This window comes from Mastigoproctus giganteus, chromosome 10 (assembly GCF_048544385.1).
Source record: "Mastigoproctus giganteus isolate SK-2022 chromosome 10, ASM4854438v1, whole genome shotgun sequence".
NCBI lineage: Eukaryota > Metazoa > Arthropoda > Arachnida > Uropygi > Thelyphonidae > Mastigoproctus > Mastigoproctus giganteus.
The window spans coordinates 130,514,287-130,536,345 of NC_143584.1; the positions used below are offsets into that span (position 1 = coordinate 130,514,287).

General features: G+C 38.1%; 1 protein-coding gene across 2 annotated transcripts in view; it reads left to right on the plus strand.

The window, feature by feature from the left end:
• LOC150079286 (uncharacterized) overlaps window positions 1-22,059 on the plus strand; it is a 122,587-nt gene that overhangs the window by 25,696 nt on the left and 74,832 nt on the right. For both annotated transcript variants that reach the window (XR_016547565.1, XM_090383567.1), the window contains exon 2: window positions 9,635-9,777. Coding sequence is in view for 1 of the 2 variants with exons in the window: in XM_090383567.1 (XP_090239693.1) it covers window positions 9,635-9,777 (143 nt within the window). In the remaining variant the exon portion in view is untranslated. The remainder of the gene's footprint in view (window positions 1-9,634; window positions 9,778-22,059) is intronic.

Here is a 22,059-nt window from a genome sequence, read left to right on the forward strand (position 1 = left end):
CGTCTGGGCGTGGTGGGAAACTTGGACAATTTTACTATTGATTATTGTCTAATTGCTGGGGCTGAATTGCCATTCTTTGGATTGCTCTGCGCATTTCGAATAGGTACTTTCTGTGTGAAAGATGTAAAAGCTTTATAATTTTGCTCTTCTATGATGAACAGATGTTCTTCTCCCCTGGGAAAGGGACCAATCTGTGCTATTAGTTCTGTTCTGGGGATGTCATATATTATACATTCATATAGAATGTGTGCCCAGTTTTCACTTTCACCACAGGTGCAGTTTGGGTCATCGGTCAGGCCTAAGGAGGTTAGTTTCACCTTTAGGGAGCCGTGACCTGTCAATATAAATGTTGTAAAAAGTCCAGGGGCCTACCACTTAGGTGGCTCTGGGCTAACCATTGACACCCGCGGCAGAAACCGTTTGGTAACCAGACCTCTTGTTTCCTGCTCCCACTTTGTTTGCCATAACTCATGGAGCTTTGTGGCTATTCTTTTTCTTTCATTATTGAAGCTGTTGGTTGTGTCAAGGGCTATCCCCAAAAATTCTGTGGGTATGCCCTTTTTAAATCTATAATATAAGCCTCTTTTGGCTACTTCCAGGTAAAGTGGGAGAGTTCCGGCCAGCAACTGTAGTGCAGGTGTGCTTACTGTGCGACATGCTCTGGTAATAGTTAGTAGTATTGTCCTTTGTATTGATTCTAATTCATTCCTATTTCTTACTATGGCCGAGCGGATGAACCACGCACCGGCTCCATCGGTGATAACAGGTAGGAACATTGCACAGTATATGACCACCAGGGTCTTTCTTTTGAGCCCCCAGTCTGTTCGACTGATCCTGGCAATCATACCTGCATAATTTCTCACTTTCTTCACCAAGTAGATCAAATGGGGATAAAAAGTTAGTTTTGAATCAAAGACCACTCCAAGATATTTTAGTTCTGTTACCATTTTTATAGTGGTTGTGTTAATTTTGATTTGTCTGCTTATGTCCAAATCGCCTGAAAAAACCAAACAAATACAGAAATATTTGTTTGGTTTTTTTCAGGTGATATTTTGAGCATGTGCATTTGTGCCCACTTCTGCAGCTGCAAGAGGGCGGCGTTTGCTCTTTGCTCTACAACCACTCGTGAGTTACCTTTTACAAGTGAAATCATGTCATCTGCAAAGGCCAGGCTTTCCAGATCCAAGGCCAGAAATTCGTCCAGAACAATGTTCCAAAAGAAAGGGCCAAGGATTGAACCCTGTGGGCAGCCTTTATTCACAGGGCGTGTCAATTCCTGGAACCTTGTGCGTATTGAGACACTTCTGTCTGTAAGGTAGCTGTTTATTACCTTATAGAGGTTTTGTGGGGCATTTGCCTGGTGAAGTCTCCTAAGGACACTAGGCCACCAGAGTGAGTCAAATGCCCCAGCAAAGTCAATGGAGATTGCCAGCATATATTTCTCCTCTGTGTTTTTAACTGTTGTCAGTAGGTGGTGCATGGCATCCTCCGTGGAATTGCCCTGCTTAAAACCGTACTGATTGTTGGAATGTGAACCTGCTTCTGTGTAATATTGAGCTAATCTGCTATATATTAGCCTTTCATATATTTTCCCTAATACAGGGAGTAGGGCTATAGGTCTATATGATTTGGGATCAGTAGGGAGTTTTTCAGGGTTTTTAAGAATTAATCTTAACACAGCTTGTTTCCATGTTTTTGGGAATATACCTTCTGTCATACAGTTATTATATAGTGCTAATTGATAACCTCAACCTCTAAGACGTCAAAACCTGGGCATTTATTGTTTTTGGTTTTAGATAGTGCTATTTCTAAGTCTTGTATGGTGAACAGAGGTTTAATATTGGCATTGTCACATTCAGTGTTTTCTTTTATAATGTCTAGCTGGGTGGGGGAATGATTCCCAGTTTCAGTTTGAATGATACTGTTCATTCAGACTGAAACACTACGAGGCAGTGTTGGGTATCTGAATGATACCTAACACCGCCTCGTAGTGTGTGACACCACGTCTCTGATATTCCAACAATATCTGCTTTTGATGTTTTGAGCATTACCTCAAATTCATCAAATTTATTTACCAAACTCCTAGCATTGGTGTACTCGCAAGTATACATGCACATGTTCCTATTTTTAGCTACTCTAACACAGCCCATGTGTTTACTTGTACTGCAATGACTCCCAGCAGTCTCTGAAATACCCTGCATCTTGTTTTCCAGGCTGCTGCTCATTCCAATAGAAGCAGTGCAAGAATCACTTTCACCTCTGCCAGTGGCTACTGTTAATCTATTAGTCCTCGTATCCCTCCAAGCTAGCAGTTTTCTGACCCACCTAACACTGCCTCGATAGCATCAGCAAATATTCTTGCACCCTTTTGTTTAAGTGTATCCCATCCCTGTAGAAACAGTCTCTCCTGTTAACAAGTACAGACCATGCTGAAAAATATTCTACCCCTTGAGCCTTGCACAATCTTTCTAGGGCCAAATTGATCGACAAGGCTCTTATCATATACTCCCTCCTATCATGTCTGGTCAGGATTGCAGACACTTTCAAATTCCACCCTAATTCACAGCTTGTTTTCAACAGTGACCTGTACTTGTTAAGTAATTCCACTGGTCTCCTACTCTTAATATCATTAGTGCCAACAGTACAATAATATCACCTTTTGTGCCCTTAAAAGATGATATCCACTCTACAACATCATCAACCTTTGCACCAGGCAGACATACCCTGCTCCTGTTCCACCTATCCTTTTTACATACCATGTTCCCCGTTTCCCTGACAATAGAGTCACCAACAACTACTAGTTCCTGTGGGACCAGCACATTCTGCATTGTGGTTTGCCGCTGTGTTGTGCGATGATCAAGTGCAAGCTCTGGCATTGATGTGGGCAGCTGAGAGCTTGATGGGCCCCTCAATTTAGATCCTTCGAGGGCATCCACCCTATACTTTTCAAGCTCTCGTATAGGCCCATAACAATGCTGAGTTGTCGCCTGATTTCCTTACTCTCCTTACATCGCGCGTACAAACAAAGACATCCCCCATGGTAATATCATGTCCCATATCCTATTGCTCCACATACATCAAGCAAGCAGTGCATTTTAAAAGGCTGTGATTCAGAGGGCAACTGCCCCCTCAGTTCTCCCCTGAGCCACAGCACTCCCATTAGCTTGAGCCTTTTGTTTTGCTGCTCTATTCTGAGTCATGATTTCGATTTAATTTCAATAAAATTCAATTTCAGTGCAAAATTATAACCCTAAACTTGTATCCCAAAACAGTTATAACACTATATATCTATATATTTTTCAGTATTGAGTATTATCTATGAGTTCCGTTTATATAACTTCCGTATCAAGTTATGTATTAATTAATTATGTTACGTTTGTAAAATCTAAGTTGTTATATATATTTAGTTAAAAAGTACAATTTAATTGACAATGAAGTTTAATAAGATTAATAGATTTTACTGATTAATTAACAATATTATATACTATACTATACTAAGTTTCCGGCATCTCCCTCCCCCCATACTTCTCCTTCAACTCATGCATGGTACTAAGTACTATAGGTTTTGATACCTTTCATGTTTGGGGTTTTCATAAAAAAAAAAAAAAAAAAGCTAATGCTATCTAGTTCGGGATATAACGTTGTATTGTATAACAATGGCGGCAAGTTATGAACAGTAAATCTACTGACATTTAAGTATTAATTACCTTCTAAAATCTCGCTGTCTGAATTAGAATAAACCAAGGATCTTGACTAGGTCTATAAACTACTTATAGAAAATAATTTAATATAACAATTGGTCAATAAAGCTGCTAAATATGGCTAAAAAACTTCCCGTTCAGCAGACCTGCAAAACACGTGGATTGGATACCCTTACCGATACTAAGTAATAACCTACAAAATCTCTGTCTAAGTTAAACTTTAAACTAAGTATCGTGACTAGGAATATAAAGCTACTCTAGAAAATAAGTTAATATGCCAATTTAAGCTAATAAAACAGAAAAAACTTCTGTATTTCCAGGAGCAGTAAAAACTTTGCCTGACCAACTTTCATCAACTGGTGAAATACCACCACTTTGCTTATTGGAGGCTTGAAGTGGTGAAACCCATGTTTAGTCTTTAGAGCAAAGTTTCTAGCATCCCCCTCTCCCCGTACTTCTCCTTCAACCCATGCACGGTACTAAGTACTATAGGTTTTGATACCTTTCGTGTTTGGGGTTCTCATAAAAAAAAAACTCTCGTTCCCAATCGATATAGTAATAGAAACAAATATAGAAATTGCGCTTTGAATTTTTCTTACCCTGCCTGTAACAGTAGGGTCTTTTGAAAGGTCCTTCAAAGCATGAAAAATTCAATTAAAATAATACACCTTCATTGCATATTTTTAGTTTATGTTATATTGTTAAAAGTACTATGTTTCACAATATTTTGTTTCTATGATTTTATACTAGATATATAAACATAAACTATCTGGTTTTCTAATTTCTTTGTAGTTATATGTACTTCCTTTGTAATTTATATAGAATTAAATCCTCTGTAGATATAAATGAATGTATTTGTAAGTTTCTTTTTCTTTGGTATTTTTGTTTTGATATATTCATTGTATTATTTAAATTATTTTATTAATAAATATATATAAATCACAGGTCGTTGCAATAGTAATTTTTATAAATTCATAAAGATTGCAAGGGGGATGAATAGGGACAAATTTCCCCTGGGCACCAAGCTTCAGGGGTGCAAACTGAAAGAATTATCTATCACAATCAGGGGTGCCAGGAAGACATGTTGCCCACTAGCGTTGATGACCCTAGTTACGCTAATGCATATAATGGGGGCGTACTTATAACACTTTTGCTCCAGACATAGGATTGCCTAGTTCTGGCTCTGTCCCTCCAGTGTTGTGTTGGGCCCATTGTTGTTTTCAATATTTATCAATGATATTGATGAAGGTATATCAGGTTAATGTCTAAGTTTGCTGATGATACGAAGGTTGACAGGATTGTTAATGACAGTAATCAGTAATAATAGTACGCTACTGCAACAGGATCTGGAAAAGTTGAGCAGATGGGCTGACTGGTGGCAACAGAAGTTTAACATTGACAAATGTAAAGTACTGCATATGGGTAGCAGTAACCCCAGAGTTACATACCAATTGGGTGGTACTACACTCAGGGTAGTGGAGAATGAAAAGGACCTGGGGTAATTGTGCAATCAGATATGAAGTTTTCTGAGCAGTGCAAAAAGGCTGCAAGAGAGTAGCTCATGTTGTCTTGTCAATGATATACAGGAATTTTGCTAGCACGGATAAGTGGGTGATTGTCCCCTTGTATAAGGCAATGGTTAGGCCACACCTTGGTACTGTATACAGGTCTGTAAGTCTCAATTTAGGAAAGATGTAGAGCTGCTGGAATAAGTATAGAGAAGGGAAACGAGACTGGTGAGTGGAATAAAGGGTTGGTGTTACCAAGAAAGGCTTAAGTTCTGCAAATTGCAGCTTCTGGAGACTAAGCACCTGGAGTATGATCTAATTGAAGTATATAAGCCTTCAATGGATTGAGCAAGCTCAGTGCTAATGGGATTCTTCCTCTTGCTCAGATTTCTTACCTGAGGGGGCATAAATTCAAATTGAGGAAAGACAGTTGTAGAATAGATGTGCGGAAATTTTCCTTTAGGCAGTGCGTTGTTGATAGCAGGAACAAACTTCCATCTGCTGTAGTGGTGGAGGTCAGCAACTTAAATAAGTTCAAGGCAGAACTAGATAAACATTTGGAGAAAACGGATGGGTGAAATGGGAAAGGGTTTTCCCTGTGACCAAATCACGCAACATGCACCCAAAATGAATATATACATGTAACACTACTAAGTTTCTTTGCAGCATGATGCATGATAGGCCAGTAGATCTGCTCAATAACAAAACCATATATACACAGAAAACCTTATAAATAATGTATGTGTGTGTGTGTGTGTTTACAAGTGACACCATGTTAATGAATCTTGCATAACAATATGCACGAACTCTGTGGAGCTAACAATCTGAATTTAACATACAAATTTCTTTTTTTTTTTTTCATATAAACTGTGCAGGGGGGAAAAAAGAAATAATAATTGCCAGATTTCTATTTATTTGACAGTAGGTGCTTACACATATAAATATGCAAATGCACCTAACTATCATAGAAGACAAAAAGTAAATTAATTCGTTATGGATTCCTTTTTAATAAAGAAATAAATTTCATTATGAACACTTAATTTCTATATCCCATAACAAAGATTTTGTGGAATACATGCAATTTTTTTTTGTGACATTTAAAATTGACAACATAAAATTCAATTGCTTTGTAAAAGTGCTTCATGAAAATAAAAAAATCAGAAAAGAATCAAAACCATAATTTTGGTTTACACTCTGTTCAGTTAAGTTCCCTGAGGAGTTTATATTGTGATTGTTTTTATTTCAGCTGGTATATCAGCAGAGCAGTTAATAATAGATTGTGTATATATTTAATTTTTAAAAAATTTTTTTGGTAATCAGAGGCTGAAGTTCACAATGTGTATATTTTCATCTGTAGACAGGATGATTCCGAACTTTACCGACAAACTTTAGCATTAGTAGAGGCATTTGATGCAAGAAAGCAAGCTTATGCAGCATCAGCCAAAAAAAAAAAAACCACTTCCACTTCAACCCTCTGTTTGTTCAAAATACCTGTCCAGCTGAGCCTTTAAGGGTCTGGGCGGTGAAGCCTCCTTACTATGTAATCAAACAAAATGTGCTGGGCCATATACAAGTCAATAAGACATGATAATTGCATTATGGTGCATTTAATTATTACAATAAACATGCTTTATGGTAGTTGTTTAAAATGTCGACCATGAAGATCGCGACGAAATGTACGGTGCCGCACCATCAACTGACATACTCGCTGTAGCATCCCAGGGGTTGTGCACACCTCCTCGCAGGCTGCAATAATACTAGCAACAAGGTCCATTTCAGTTTGAACAGGAGTCTCGTACACCAAATTTTTGATATGCTCCCATAAAAAAAAGTCCAGCGGTATTAGGTCAGGGGACCTTGCTGACCATGCGACAGGACCACCACAACCGATCCATTGGTGTCCAAACCTTTCTTTGAGGTGATTTCTAACATCGACGGCAAAGGGTGGTGGTGCTCCATCATGCTCAAACCACATATGCCCTCAGATCGCCAGACGCACAGCACATACTCTAGCAGCTCGGGAAGGACTTCTTCCAGAAAAACTATGTACAAAATACCATTCAATCTGCAGGGAAGCATGTAAAGTCCTATCACATAGTCATGTACGATACTTGCCCAGATGTTAACAGCAAATGTATGTTGGTAGGACTGACACAGGACTGCATGTGAGTTTTCCTCATCCCATATGTAGCTGTTTCGGCTATTGAACATTCCCTCTCTTGGGGAAGACTGTTTCGTCTGTGTGTAATACATAAGCTGGAAACTGGAGTCTACTGCACAGTGCTGAAGAAACCAATTTGCAAACTCCATTCTGTGCTGAAAATCTTCTGGTAGGAGTGTTTGCACCTTCTGAGGATGGTAAGGGTGCAACTGTTGCTCATGTACAACCCTCCAAACAGTTGATTGACTTATGTTTAAGGCACATCCAACACAGCGAGTACTTGTAGAGGGGATGTCGGCAAATATATGCAGAATCATTTCTTCCAAATCCAAATGAGGTGTTCGAATGTGCCGCAGATGACCAGTATCGAACATAGAAACGCGGAATGATCCAGCCTCTTGTCATTGGTCTACAGACAAAAATGTGTTGTGATGAGGATGCTGTCGCAACAGATATTTCGCTTAATAGCATCGTCTAGCAGATCTCTCATTGCAATCAGTTCTACCATAAACAAGCTGCATATCAGCCAGCATACGTAAAACGTTCCATCGTACTAACTCTTGAAGTAACGAGCAGGGCCATGTGTGACACAGTGAAGCAACATGAAAGTAGAGGAGTGGAAAGAGGGGTGGTAGTAATGACGCTGGTATAAGACAAAGTTGTATACCTTAAGGGGTATACTATTACATGCATTACTACAGTACCACAGCCAAAAATATTATTACTAATATAATATTATATAGGTAATATAGGACTTTATTTAACCTGAGCCAAGTGTGTCGGGCAATCAAGATACTACATGACCTTCAGTGATGTCATGTCCTTCATTTACTTGTTCTACACAGCTGACACTCTCAAAACCTTTCAGTAAAAGTTTTCTTTGTTTTGCCGTTGAAAATTCCTGAAATATTTTTTAGTTATTGCAGAAAAAGTAAAAATGCAGAACGAAATTTAGCCTATTCTCAAGTAATGTTTCTCGCTTAAGCCAAAAACACAAATTTAAAATCAATACACATTTCTTATGTTCAGTTATTGAAGCATGTGCTCTTTGCACTTCATGGCAATCCATCAGATTGTAATGCTTTCTGGTTTTGTGTTGTGGAAGAGTCTGGTATCCAGTTTTTGACATGCATTATGTTTTTCGATTAACAGTTCACTTGTTAGTCAAAGAGGATAAAATACATGTCTAAAGTGCTGAAGAGGTGTGTTGTTTTCAAAAAAAAAATTGAAAATTTATTATGTTTATATATGTTTTTAATATAAAGAGTATTTTTTTCCTTTTGTGTTCAGAAACAATTGGGAATAAAAGTGGCACCAAAAAGCCAATTATTCTTTGCCAATTTTTAAAGCTATAACTGGAGTAATTTTTTATTCCATTAACTGAGTTAGTTTGTGAGGAATGAAAAATCACTGTTGTTACAACCAAATGCAAGTTAATACAAACAAAACATTAACTTTATACTTTCTGTTCACAAAGAAAGTTTTTATGTGGTATGATTTTCCTCCTTTTACTGAAATTTTATTTACAACTGTGATAGTACATAATTATTTTTAAATCCCTTGAAACTATGATTTAAACCACAAAAGAGCCATGTGATTCCCAGTTTGCATGCCACTAGTTTAAATTATGAGATTAATATGCCTGCTGCCACCTAAATTTGAGAGAACCCATTAAAGGTGCTGTAATTTTCAGAATGTTTAAAAAAATCAATATTCCAACATCCCCAATTCCAAAAATTCATAAATAATGGTTGAAAATTAAGAGGTTGGAATTCATTGCTAAAAGCACACACTTTTATGTTAAGCTCAAAATCAGAATAAGCCTTAGTTTTATAAAAAGTTTATTCATGTACATAAACTAACATAACAGAAGCAAAGAACAAATAAAACTGTGTGCCAAGTCTATAAACATATGCCATGCATTACTGCAAAGCATTCATTCAGTATGCCATTACCGAGTAGTTAATTTCATGTGCCTTTATGTTTACAGTACTTGTTGGTTGACCACTTAAGAATGACTAGTCATATGTGTTATGGCACAGTGCTTGGGTGCCTTTTTAACTCAGATGTGTGCTGCGACACATCACTTATAGTGGTATTTCATTTTTATATATGTAAAGGTGAATGTGGTGTTAAACTAAAAGAGAAGAATATGATTATTCAAATATTACATCATTTCCGGTAACGGTGACATAATATCTCAGTGGCTAATTAACTGATATAATTCTGTTAAGATGATTGCATTATCTTATTGTTATTTTCAGTGGGGATAATAAATCCTGTAGCACGAGACGCTCAACATGGTCATAGCCATGATGGGGAACATGGTCATACCCATGAGCATTTGACAACCCCAGGAAGTTTTTTAGGACGGGCATTGCCTAAGACACGTACCGATTTTAATCAGGTAATTGTATTATGATTATTACTTTTTACATTGTGAATCAAATATGAAAACAGTTTCCTGTTGGCTTCTGTTTCACTTCACAAAAAAATTTCATTTATTTGAAGGTTATATTAAATTTTCATTTAATGATTTAACTATAATAAATCTAAATGCAACAAGGCATAATATTATAAGAGCTTAAAATTATCTATTAAATATTGGTGTAGATAGATAGCTCTATAAACGAAAACTATGATAGTAGTATAAAGGCATCTTTTCAACTGTATCTCATATTGTGATCATCCTTCACAATATGAGATACAGTTGAAGAAGATCATCCTTCTTTGTGATCATCCTTCACAATATGAGATACAGTTGAAGGCTGATCACAATATGAGATACAGTCGAAAAGATGTATCTCATATTGTGATCATCCCTCATTGTGAAGGATGATCATATTGTGATCATCCTTCACAATGAGTTACCATGTATTGCACTACCTCAAATAAGTAACACAACTATTGTTACTTATTGGGTGGTGGTGCCCACTAAGAATAAGTAACAAGTCTTCTCTGTTAGTGAAGTGTGTTACTTATTCGAGGTAGTGCAATACATGGTAACTCATTGTGAAGGATGATCACAATATGAGATACAGTTGAAACAATGCATTTATACTACTATCGTAGTTTTCGTTTAAGAGCTATCTGTGGTGTATCTACACCAATATTTAATGATTTAAGTATGCATGGTGATCTGGAACTCTCTTTTTGCCAAAGTCTAGCAAGATGAGCTGAAAATGTCTTCTTTCAATATTAAAGCTGTCTGAAAATTTGTTATTCAAATAAGTAGCACTCGAGCAGTTTTTTTTTATTTATTTATTTATTTATTTCATTTTTTGTATGCAAAATTCATAATTGCTTGAAATGTCCATCTTCAATCTTGAATTGACAAATAAGTGATATCCGGGGAGGTTCTATTGCTGTGTCATATCCTTTCAACATCATGTGAGTATGTTGAAGTAATTTGGCCAAGACAACATCTCAGTCCTGTGTCCAATTGCTTTGTGTTCTCATAATAAAAAAAAAACCTAATGTATTTATATTGACAGTAAGCCATGTCACTGATTTCCTTCCATATGAGCAGTTCACTGTTGAGTATTATTTTCACATGGCTGCCTCCCATATCCTCAGTGCTCTCTCATGCTGGCACTACATCTTTAATCAACAGATATTATGATCTGTGCTTGTGCTATGTAAATAAGTAAGAAAACAATAAGTATTTGATATTGTTAGACTTGAGAATTTCAGGAAGCTACTAAGCAAAGTGGAATTTTCCGTCCCATTTTTATGAATCTTTTTCTTTATTATTAGTTTCTCAACTTGCTCCCAAAATTCAACAGGAGAGGATCTGAATCACCCTACATATTAGTTTATCCACTATATTTATTTAAATGAAAGTGCCTGCAATTCTGTTCAGACACGATAGGTGGGAGTATAGGATGGGAGCCTTGTTGATCAATTTGGCCCTGGAGAGATTGTGCAAGGCACAAGGGGTAGAATTTTTTTCTCAGCCTGGTCTGTGCTTGTTAACAGGAGAGAGTGCTTCTACAGGGATGGGATACACTTAAATAGAAAGGGTGCAAGAATATTTGCTGATGCTGTTGAGCCAGTGTTAGGTGGATCGGAAAACTGCTAGCTTGGGGGGGAGGATACACGGACTAATAGATTACCAGTAGCCGCTAACAGAGGTGAAAGTGATTCTTGCACTGCTTCTATTGGAATGGGCAGCAGCCTGGAAAACAAAGTGTAGGGGATTTCAGAGACTGCTGGAAATCATTGCAGAACAAGTAAATACATGGGCTGTGTTAGGGTAGCTAAGAATAGAAACAGGTGCATGTATACTTGCGTGTACACCAATGCTAGGAGTTTGGTAAATAAATTTTATGAAATTTGAGGTGTTGGTCAAAACATCAAAGGCAGATATTGTTAGGATATCAGAGACATAGTGTCACACAGATATAAGGAATGCAGAAATGGAATTTGGGGAGTGCAGTGTGTACAGGAAGAATAGGAAGGGAGGAGGGGTTATGCTATTAGTTAAGAAACACATAAAATCCAAGAAAGTACAGCCATTCGACACGGCTGGACAGTGCAGTGTCGAGTCAGTTTGGTGTGACATAAGCACTGGGAAAGCAAAATTGAGAGTAGGAGTGTGTTATAGGCCTAATGACTCTTATAAGTATATTAAACAACTGTGCAGAGAAATAGAGTGGGCCAGTAAGTCAGAGTGTCTTATTATGGGGGATTTTAATTTCTCAGATATTGACTGGAATTTGTGGGTTGGTCACTCGCACACTAGCAAGGTTTTTGTGGATTTATTGGCGATTGTTTTCTACAGCAGCATGTTTGGGAAGCAACTAGAGGGAGTAATACTCTTGATCTGATTATCAGTAGTGATTCTTCATGCATTAAGAATCTGGAGATAAAGGAACCACTAGGTGGCAGTGATCACAGTGTGCTGAAGTGGGATTTACTCAAAGAGGTAACTACCATCAAAGGTAAAGGGAAGGGTTTTTGCTTTTGTAAAGGTGACTACGGTGGTCTAAGACAGTATTTAAATTCTATACAGTGGGACCAACTGATGATGTTACCAACAGCAAATTCAAAATGGGAAGCATTCAGAGAATTAATCTTGGAAGCTATTAGGCTTTTCGTACCAACTAAGAAATATTGTTCAAGGTTTAGGCATAAATTGATGTCAGATGAACTAATTAGACATGTGGCAGAGAAGAAAAATGCATGGGATACATATAAATTAACAGGTGAGATGGAAGCCTATGATAGATATAAGCTGGTCTGTAACCAATTCACAAAGGAGGTTAGGCAGGCAAAGACAGATTATGGCAAAGGATGCAAAGAAAAACAGCAAAGGGTTTTTTACATAAAGAACTCTTTGCTGAAGAAGGGGATGAATCAGATTGGTCCACTTGATATGGATGGTTCGATTGTTGATGATCCTGCTGATATAGCTGGTAAACTGAATGAGTATTTTGCATCTACATTCACACATGAGAAGTTATTCGGGGAGGGGAATGCCAGAAGTTTATCAAACTCTGGCAGGGAGCAAAACGATTTTGTAATAACTGAGAAGTGGGAAAGAAATTGTTGAAGTTAAACATAAGAAAGCACCTGGAGTGAACGGAATCTATCAAGTTATATTGAAGGAATCAGCAAAGGAAGAAGCAAACCCTTAGCCATAATTGTGAGAGCTTCCTTGGACTCAGGGGAAGTACCGATGGACTGGAGATGTGCAAATGTGACCCCAATTCACAAATGAGGATCAAAGGGCGACACGAGTAATTACAGACCTGTTAGTTTAACTTCTGTAACAGGGAAATTAATGGAGGCACTGGTTAAAGAAGCACTGCAGAATCATCTAGACAAGACTTCAATTAGAGCTCGGGCACAGCACTGGTTTATTAATGGGAAGTCTTGTCCGACCAATTTGATTGGATACTATGATGTGGCCACAAAGGATCTGGGTGCAAAGAATAATTTTGCTATCATATATTTGGATCTTAAAAATGCTTTTGATACTGTTGCATATTATTATTATTATTATTATTGTTGCTCTTATATTATTTCTCCGTGATTGGGAGATTCCACTCGATGATGGGTACTGCTACCAAGTACACAGGGTGGTGTAATGTCTGGTGTTACTGTTGTTCAAGGAACTCTCTGACTATTCTACAGGTGTTCAGGATTGCGACTTTCTAGAGTTCCTTGTAGGTGTTTTCTGGGAGACCTATTGCTGCTATGTAGGGTCATTGACACCATACCAGTGGTTCACACGATGATCGGGGTGGTCGTTACTTCTTACATATGCCACATCTCTTTGACCTCATGTCTCATGTCAATTAGGAAGTACACTTTGTGTACTTCCTAATTGTTTACTCATGGGTTTTCTGGACATTGCTAGTGTTGGGCACCACTATGTCAATCAGGTAGATAGCCTTTTCCATCTTGTCCACAAGGGTTATGTCCAGTCTGTTGTGCGGGATGGTCTTATCTGTTATTATGGCGTGATCCCAGTACAGCTTGTGGGTTACCTGGGGTTCATACTTGTATTATGGTACACTTTCTTTGGTCAACTGGTATTTCCTCGCTAGCTTCTGATGTATTATCCTGACTACCTGGTTGTGTCTATGAGTGTGCTCAGTCTGGGTGATCACCTTGCACCCTGCGGTGATGTGTTGGATCTTTTCCGAGGCCAGGTGGCATCGTTGACATGTGTCATCTGACATTCCGGGCTCTTTAGCGATGTATTTTCTATAGTTTCTGGTGTTGATTACGTGGTCTTGGATGGCCAGCATGAATCCTTCAGTCTCGCTCGTAAGCCATGCATTGGAAGCAGTGTTATCAATGTGATTTTGATGAAGGTCATTGTAGGGTCTGTTGTGGAGTGTCTTCTTTGCTCATCTTTCTGGCTTCGTTTCTTGTGCTGTCTGGGTGGGAGGGAGCTCCTCGCTTAGGTTGAGTGGCATATACCACTTATCCATCTTCCTTATGGCCTGGTGGAGTGGTGCTCTGTTGTTCTCAAAGTAATCCTTCAGGTTAGTAATCACTGTTATCTGTTGCTCTATCAGGCCCCTTCCTCCCTCTTTCCGAGCTATTGTTAGTCTCTCCACTGCTGACTTCAGGTGGGGTTGGAAGCTCTTGGTCATCATTGTCCTTATCTTTCGAATGATATCCCATTATTTTTTATTATCTGATTCGAGAATTTTTTGGACTGCTTCCTCTATTCTATTTTCTTTAAAATATTCCATGATATTTTGTAGATACTTAAGAGCTTCGTGTATATGAGAATCCTTTTTTTTTTTTGTTTTGTTTTGTTAGCATTTTACTTGCCGGATTAATTTTATTTAAAATATCATGCCAAATTATAATTGAACAAAGAAACTTATAAGATTTTTTAAGGCTATTGATTTAGCATGATTCCTTATATCCATATCTTTATTTTCAGCTTCAGTGATTATAGCAAAATATTTAGCTTCTCTAGTCACTTGTAGTATTTTTTCTGTAATATTTTGTGAAATTATTTTAATAATTTCATTTTGTATTTGATAACCCAAATAATGCACGATATTTTTCAATTCAGATTTCTGAATATGGCGAATATGTTCTGCTATAACTGAATCAAATTTAGCATTTGTTTCAGTAAGATTTAAAAAGTTAACATTGTCATTTTCATATAAATCTTTTGAAGATCCCCTGAATGCTATACATTGCCTTTCTAAAAATGGTATCATATACATTATTCTGGCTCAACTCCAGAACATGGATATCTCCATTGTGTGTGTGTGTGTGTGTGTGTGTGGCCAAAGATCGGACGGAGTGATTGCCCGGTTGAATTGTGTGATTATTGGGAATGCATAATTTACCTCATTTTGCGTTTCTGATTGTTTGATTGGATGCAAATTTGCTTCTGATTTTAGCGGGAAATGCAAAATTATCATGCTGTTATTTAGTTGTCGTGTCGCTGTGCTGCCCTCAGTTATTGTATGTTATTCCATTTGCAAAAGGATGGATATAATTGAATGGTCATTGGCTCATAATACTTGAAATGGTAATTGAATTTATTTGAATGCAAATGGGTGGTGTAATTCATGGACTGTAATTGAATGGTGTATGAGTGTGAATTTGATAGCTTCAGAATACAAGTGTTTTCAGTGTGGATGTTCGACGAAGTGTACTAGCCAGAATGCGAGGACTGATGGGATGATTTTTTTTTTGTGTGTGTTTGTTTTCAAGTTGTTTCTTGATGATTTGATGTTTTTGGCAGGAATTGTATGAGTTGTTAGTATCAGGTTCTTTTTATATTAGCAGGGGTGTGGGGGGCAGCAGCCTCCAGAACAAAAATATAAAAAAAAAATAGCATTTCTGTTGACGTGCATCTGCCATTCTCATTGTTCATGCTCGTGAAATTGTCTAGTAACGTACAGCCACAAAAGTAGGGGTGTGGAGACCGAGCAGTCCCCAGAACAAAAAATAAAATAAAATAAATAAATAAAAAGCATTTCTGTTGACGTGCATGAGCAATTCTCATTGTTCATTTTTGTTATTTCAAAAAAATTGCCGTTTTGCAGTTTCTTTTTCTTCATTTCAGTGATGTCACATGCCATCCCCCAGTAACATTCACATGCAGGGCGAGGAAAGGGGAAAAGCAGTGAGTGGGAGGTGCCTTCACATCCTATCACTGCCTTCTTCCTCTCTGAAGTACAGGGTTGTACCCATGTTCTTCAGTATAACCCTGTGAAATATAAATATGAAACAGAGATCCAGATAATAAGCAAATTAACATAAGTCTGCAGTTTCATGTACTGTATTTATTTCAAATGAATTACAGCTAGGCCTCGCATAACGCGAGTTCGATATTCAGTTAACACTATTTGAAAAATGATACCACTTTTCACTTTACACGATGCAAATTTCCAGTTAACGTGATCTTTTTTTTTTTATGCGATAGTTGAAAAAGATTTGAATTGCCTCGTTAAGCTTACCGCGAGTCGTATGGTCAGTAGACAAACGTTTGCCTGCTGCCCGCCTTGGTGTGTTCCATCAACCATCGGAAGAAGACGTGTTTGTCTCCTGCTAATAAAGTCAATGCAGACTTGTATTTAAAAATTCAAATTTTTAAATGAGCCAGATGAAAATGTTACCGTGAAGGAGATAACGGTAAAAGAATTAGACGAAATCTTTCGTATCGCATAGAACCTCAAACAAAAGGTTTGATGTTCTCTGCGATATTTATTTCGCCAGGGCCCAGAGAAGATTGTTGTCAGAAATTGATTGATGAAAAGAGGCTATCGGAAATTGATTGATGAAAAGAGAAAGTCAACACTGTTCAAATATTTCCGCAACAGTAATTTCTTCATTGTGTATTTTATGTCAGAGGTTCCCAAAGTTTCTCGGTTCACGGCGCCTTTAATGTCTCAGTAATTTTTTCAAAGCACACCCAGACCAAAAGAAATATCTAACAGTTTCATTTAGTAGTTAGGTCCAAACAACTTAATAAGAAATGCTGAAACTGTGAACTACCTCGGGCGCCTCCGTAGCCAGGTGGGAAGGAGCAGCAGTGCGTAGCACACGCTTCTTGATTAGACCAGGGTTCGAGCCCGTCACCACCAAATACGGAGGATGCGGGAAGGTCAGGGAATGACCACCGCATATCCCCGGAGTAATATGGCCTTAGTTGCTAATGCTCCTAAAAACCAAAATAACAACAACAACAACAACTACCTCGAGCTAGTAGTTCGCGCAGTGTCCGACAGATGTCGAGTATCGCTGTGTTTCCCTCGAAAATTTAAAATATTCCGCAGCGCACAGTTTAAGAACCGCTGTTTTATGCAATAAATATTTAATTCCATAATTATTTTCATTATCTTTTACATTACATACAGTTAAAAAGTTATTTAAAAGGTATTTTTAAAATTCTTTATGGACATTCCAGAAGGTCAAGGACCAATTATAATTTTTCCTATTGGTTATTATATTTGATTAACGCGTTTCCACTTTGCGCGATGTGCTCGTGGGACGAATTAATCGTGTTAATCGAGGCCCGCCTGTATTTGCCTGCCGTGTTGAATACTGGTCAGTGGCATAACTATGCCAGTGCTGCATTGGGGTCTGCTGCCCTCCTGTCCGAAACAGAATAAAAATTAATTGAGTAAAAATGTAAGTTTTTTAGTTATGTTTATGATAAAATTTACTATGTCTATAAATACTAAGTGTCTCGTAATCTGTTCATTATATTGAAATTTTTTTCATTCTATGGAAACTATTTTAAATGTAATTACCAAGAGGAATTTGAAAAATATCGCTAAACAGAAAATTTCTCTATGAAGAAGTTCATTAAACAGTGGTCCGACTTGTATATGTCAAAAAATATTTTGCCGCCCTTAAGCGACACTTACCTCGCCTGCCCATTTGCAGCAGCCCTGGCTGGAAATCACTGATGGGTTTCATAAAGAGCAGATTTCCCAAATTGCATGCCTCCGTAGCCAGGTGGGAAGGAGCAGCAGTGCGTAGTACACGCTTCTTGATTAGACCGGGGTTCAAGCCCGTCACCACCAAATACGGAAGATGCGGTATGTCAGGGAATGACCACCGCATATTCGGAGCAATATGGCCTTAGTTGCTAATGCTCCTAAAAACCAAATAAACAAACAAACAACCCAAATTGCATCTGAGCAATTCATGAAAATCACATTAGAATAATTAAACTACTGACAGTGAATCATTGTTTTTCAATAATGCTATTAGCAGTATGGTCTGTTTGTTTGTTATTTGGTTTTTAGGAGCATTAGCAACTAAGGCCATATTACTCCGGGGATATGCGGTGGTCATTCGCTGACCTTTCTGCATTCTCCATATTTGGTGGTCACGGGCTCAAACCGCGGTCTAATCAAGAAGCGTGTGCTATGCACTGCTGCTCCTGCCCACCTGGCTACAAAGATGCCTAGCAGTATGGGATTCAAATTATAACTCTAGATATTCCAATTCAAGACCAATATCTGATAATGGATTTGATTACCTTTGTACTGGTTGGAGAGAAAGCTTTCTGCCTTTCCCACTACTTGTCACTTAGGTTTTTCTGCCAAAAATCTAAATGACGAGAAAAAGATATTTAATTATCTTTGACAAGGGCAAAGGCAATATGTTGAATGTTCATTTGGAATATTGGCAAATAAGTGGAGCTTTTCATAGACCACTAATTGTAACCATTGATTTTGCTGTTAATATTGTAAAAGGTTGCTGCATTCTCCATAATTTTATACATCAGAGGGATGGTTACAATTTTGAAAACACTCTATCTATGGAAGGTTTATATGATATAATCAAAGTCTAATGCATGGCAGAAGAAATGCGAACACAGTCCGTGAAGAGGATCGTGTTAACTTATTGTAGAATACTCTTTAGCAAAGAAGGAGAAATTCCACAGCAATAAACTAAAATATAAGAAATTCGGGGCCACACTTCCCTGAAGTAACAAAAGTTTAGAGTTAAATTTTTAAAAATTATGATTATAAGTAAACAAATTGTAGTTAGTTAAATAATTTTTGAAATTTATTAAAATTTCCAATAAAAATCTATTATTTTTGAACTCCTAGAAACTTTTCTTTTGTATTATTATTATTTTTTTTATTTTGTTTTTATTATAAAAATTTTGTTGTCATTCTGTTAATAAAAAGTATAATTAATTATACTTTTTTCATTCTTCTCATTATTCAGTTCCTTAAAATTGCTGCAAAAAACTTCACATACTTTCTCCCAGGCTTTTGTCATCTCTATTTTATTATTATATCCTTCATATGTATAGTTCTAAATAGTAGGTTGAACTTGTATTTCATTAATGAAAATATTAGTGTTGAATGACTCCATGTGAAAACAACTTTGCAAATTACGAGACAGAAAAAAACTGCAAGTGGCACAAGAGTGGTTGTGTGTGCTTATGAGAAAATGCTGTGGTTGGTGGCAGGGATCGGCCACTGCTCAGCAGCAGAAGTTGGATAGTGGTTGGGAAAATGCTCATGTGCACAGGTTCAGTGACTCCTTATGTAATAGAGTGGCAACTGCACCAGTGGCCTAGCTACCATGTAGGCAGGCAAGGCAGTTGCTTCCAGTCCCTGGCCCTTTATGGGCCTGGCATCTTTGGCTGTCTCCTCCTTTTTCAATTTTCATTACTTAAGAAAGGGCCCGAACATGTTCTTTGCCTCCGGGCCCAAAAAAGGGTAGCTATGCTACTGGACTGCACCTTGCCCACAAGCCAGCAACTGCAGCCACTTTTTGTGCAGTCAAGTCTGACCCCAAAAAGTCACTTGTGTGCAGAGGCCCTTAACCTCACTAAACATCTTTGGGATGAATTGGAATGTCAACTTTGAGCCAGGCCACCACATCTTAAATCAGTAGCTAAATTGCCTGCTGTGTCAAAGGAGGAATGGACCAAACTTTGTTTTATTATCAAAAATTGGTTCAGTCTACCAATTGGATATAGTGTGTGGGCAGATATTGTTAATTATTATATCACTAAAAGGCTCTGAAACATTCAGGTGTTCAGATACTTTTAGTAATATAGTGTAGCATTAGCATTAGCATTAGTAGAGGCATATGATGCAAGAAAGCAAGCTTATTCAGCATCAGCCAAAAAAAAAAAAAAAAACAACCACTACTCCCATTTCACCCCTCCGTTCGTTCGAAATACCTGTCCAGCTGAGCCTTAAATTTGTTTAGGCTATCAACTTCAACAACAAGCGATGGGAGTCTATTCCACAAACCAACTGCCCGCTGGCTAAAGGCAAATTTCCGCACATCTATCCGACATCCGTCCTTCCTCAATTTGAATTTATGCCCTCTCAGGTGATTATTCTGAGCAAGAGGAAGAATCCCATCGGCATTGAGCATGCTCAAGCCATTCAAAGCCTTATACACCTCTATCAGATCACCTCGCCGATGCCTAGTCTCCAGGCTCTGTAATTTGCAAAATTTAAGCCTTTCTTCGTAAGAGCAACCCTTTGTTCCATTCACTAATCTTGTTGCCCTTCTCTGTACTCGTTCCAGCAGCTCTACATCCTTCTTGAATTGAGGCCTCCAGACCTGTATACAGTACTCAAGGTGTGGCCTGACCAATGCCTTATACAAGGGAATAATCACATCCCTGTCCCTGCTAGAAAAATTCCTGTATATCATTGACAAGACACCATGAGCTACTCTTGCAGCTCGTCTGCACTGCTCAGAGAACTTCAGATCTGCCTGCACAATTACCCCCAGGTCCTTTTCATTCTCTACCACTGTCAGCGTAGTACCACAGAGTTGATATGTTGATCTGGGGTTACTGTTTCCCATATGTAGTACTTTACATTTGTCAATGTTAAACTTCATTTGCCACCTCTCAGCCCATCTGCTCAACCTTTCCAGATCCTGTTGCAGCAGCATAGTATCAGTAGTGTCCTTAACAACCCTGCCAACCTTGGTATCGTCTGCAAACTTGGACATTAAGCCTGATACACCATCATCAATATCATTTATAAATACAGAAAACAACAATGGACCTAACACTGAACCCTGAGGAACTCCACTAATAACATTAGTCCACATTGAGCAGTGTCCATTGATTACCACTCTCTGTCTTCTGCCACTCAACCATCCCTTTATCCATAGCAGCAATTTGCCTCCAATGCCACACTTCTCCAATTTGTGCAGCAGTCTTCCATGCGCAACAGTATCAAAAGCCTTTCTAAGATCCAAATATATAATATCAAAGTTATTCCCTGCATCCAGTTCTTTTGTGACTACATCATAGTATCCAATCAAATTGGTCAGACAAGACCTGCCCTTAACAAAACCATGCTGTGTCTGAGCTATAACTGAATTCTTGTCCAGATGATCCTGCAGTGCTTCTTTAACCAGTGCCTCCATTAATTTTCCTGGAACCGAAGTTAAACTAACAGGTCTATAATTACTTGTGTCAGCCTTTGATCCTCCTTTGTGAATTGGGGTTACATTTGCACATCTCCAGTCCATGGGTACCTCCCCTGAGTCCAAAGAAGCTCTCATAATTATGGCTAGGGGTTTGCTTACTTCCTTTGCTGCCTCCTTTAATATAACTGGATAGATACCATCCACCCCGGGTGCCTTTTTTATGTTTATCCTCAACAATTTCTCCTCCACTTTCCTCTCAGTTATTAGAAAATCATCTAGCTCACTGCCAATGTTTACTTCACTTACGACATTCCTCTTCCTGAATAACTCCTCATGTGTGAATGTAGATGCAAAATACTCGTTTAGATTGTTAGCCACCTGAGCTGGATCCTCAACTGTTGAACCATCATCATCCAGTGGACCAATCTGATTCATCCCTTTCCTTCTTGAGTTTAAATAGGTAAAGAACTCTTTTCTGTTTTTCTTTGCATCCTTTGCCAAGGATTTCTCATAATCTGCCTTTGCCTGCCTAATTTCCTTTGTGACTTGGTTACAGACCAACTTATATCTATCATAGGCTTCCATGTCACCCATTAATTTGTATGTATCCCATGCATTTTTCTTCTCTGCCATATGTCTCATTAGTTCATCTGACAACCATTTAGGCCTGAACCTTGAACAATATTTCTTGGTTGGTATGTAAAGCCTGGTAGCTTCCAAGATTAGTTCCTTGAATGCTTCCCATTTTGAATTTGCTGTTGGTAACATCATCAGTTGGTCCCAGTTGGTACATAGTATGCTAGTTTTTCTATATAGAAAAGTAGCA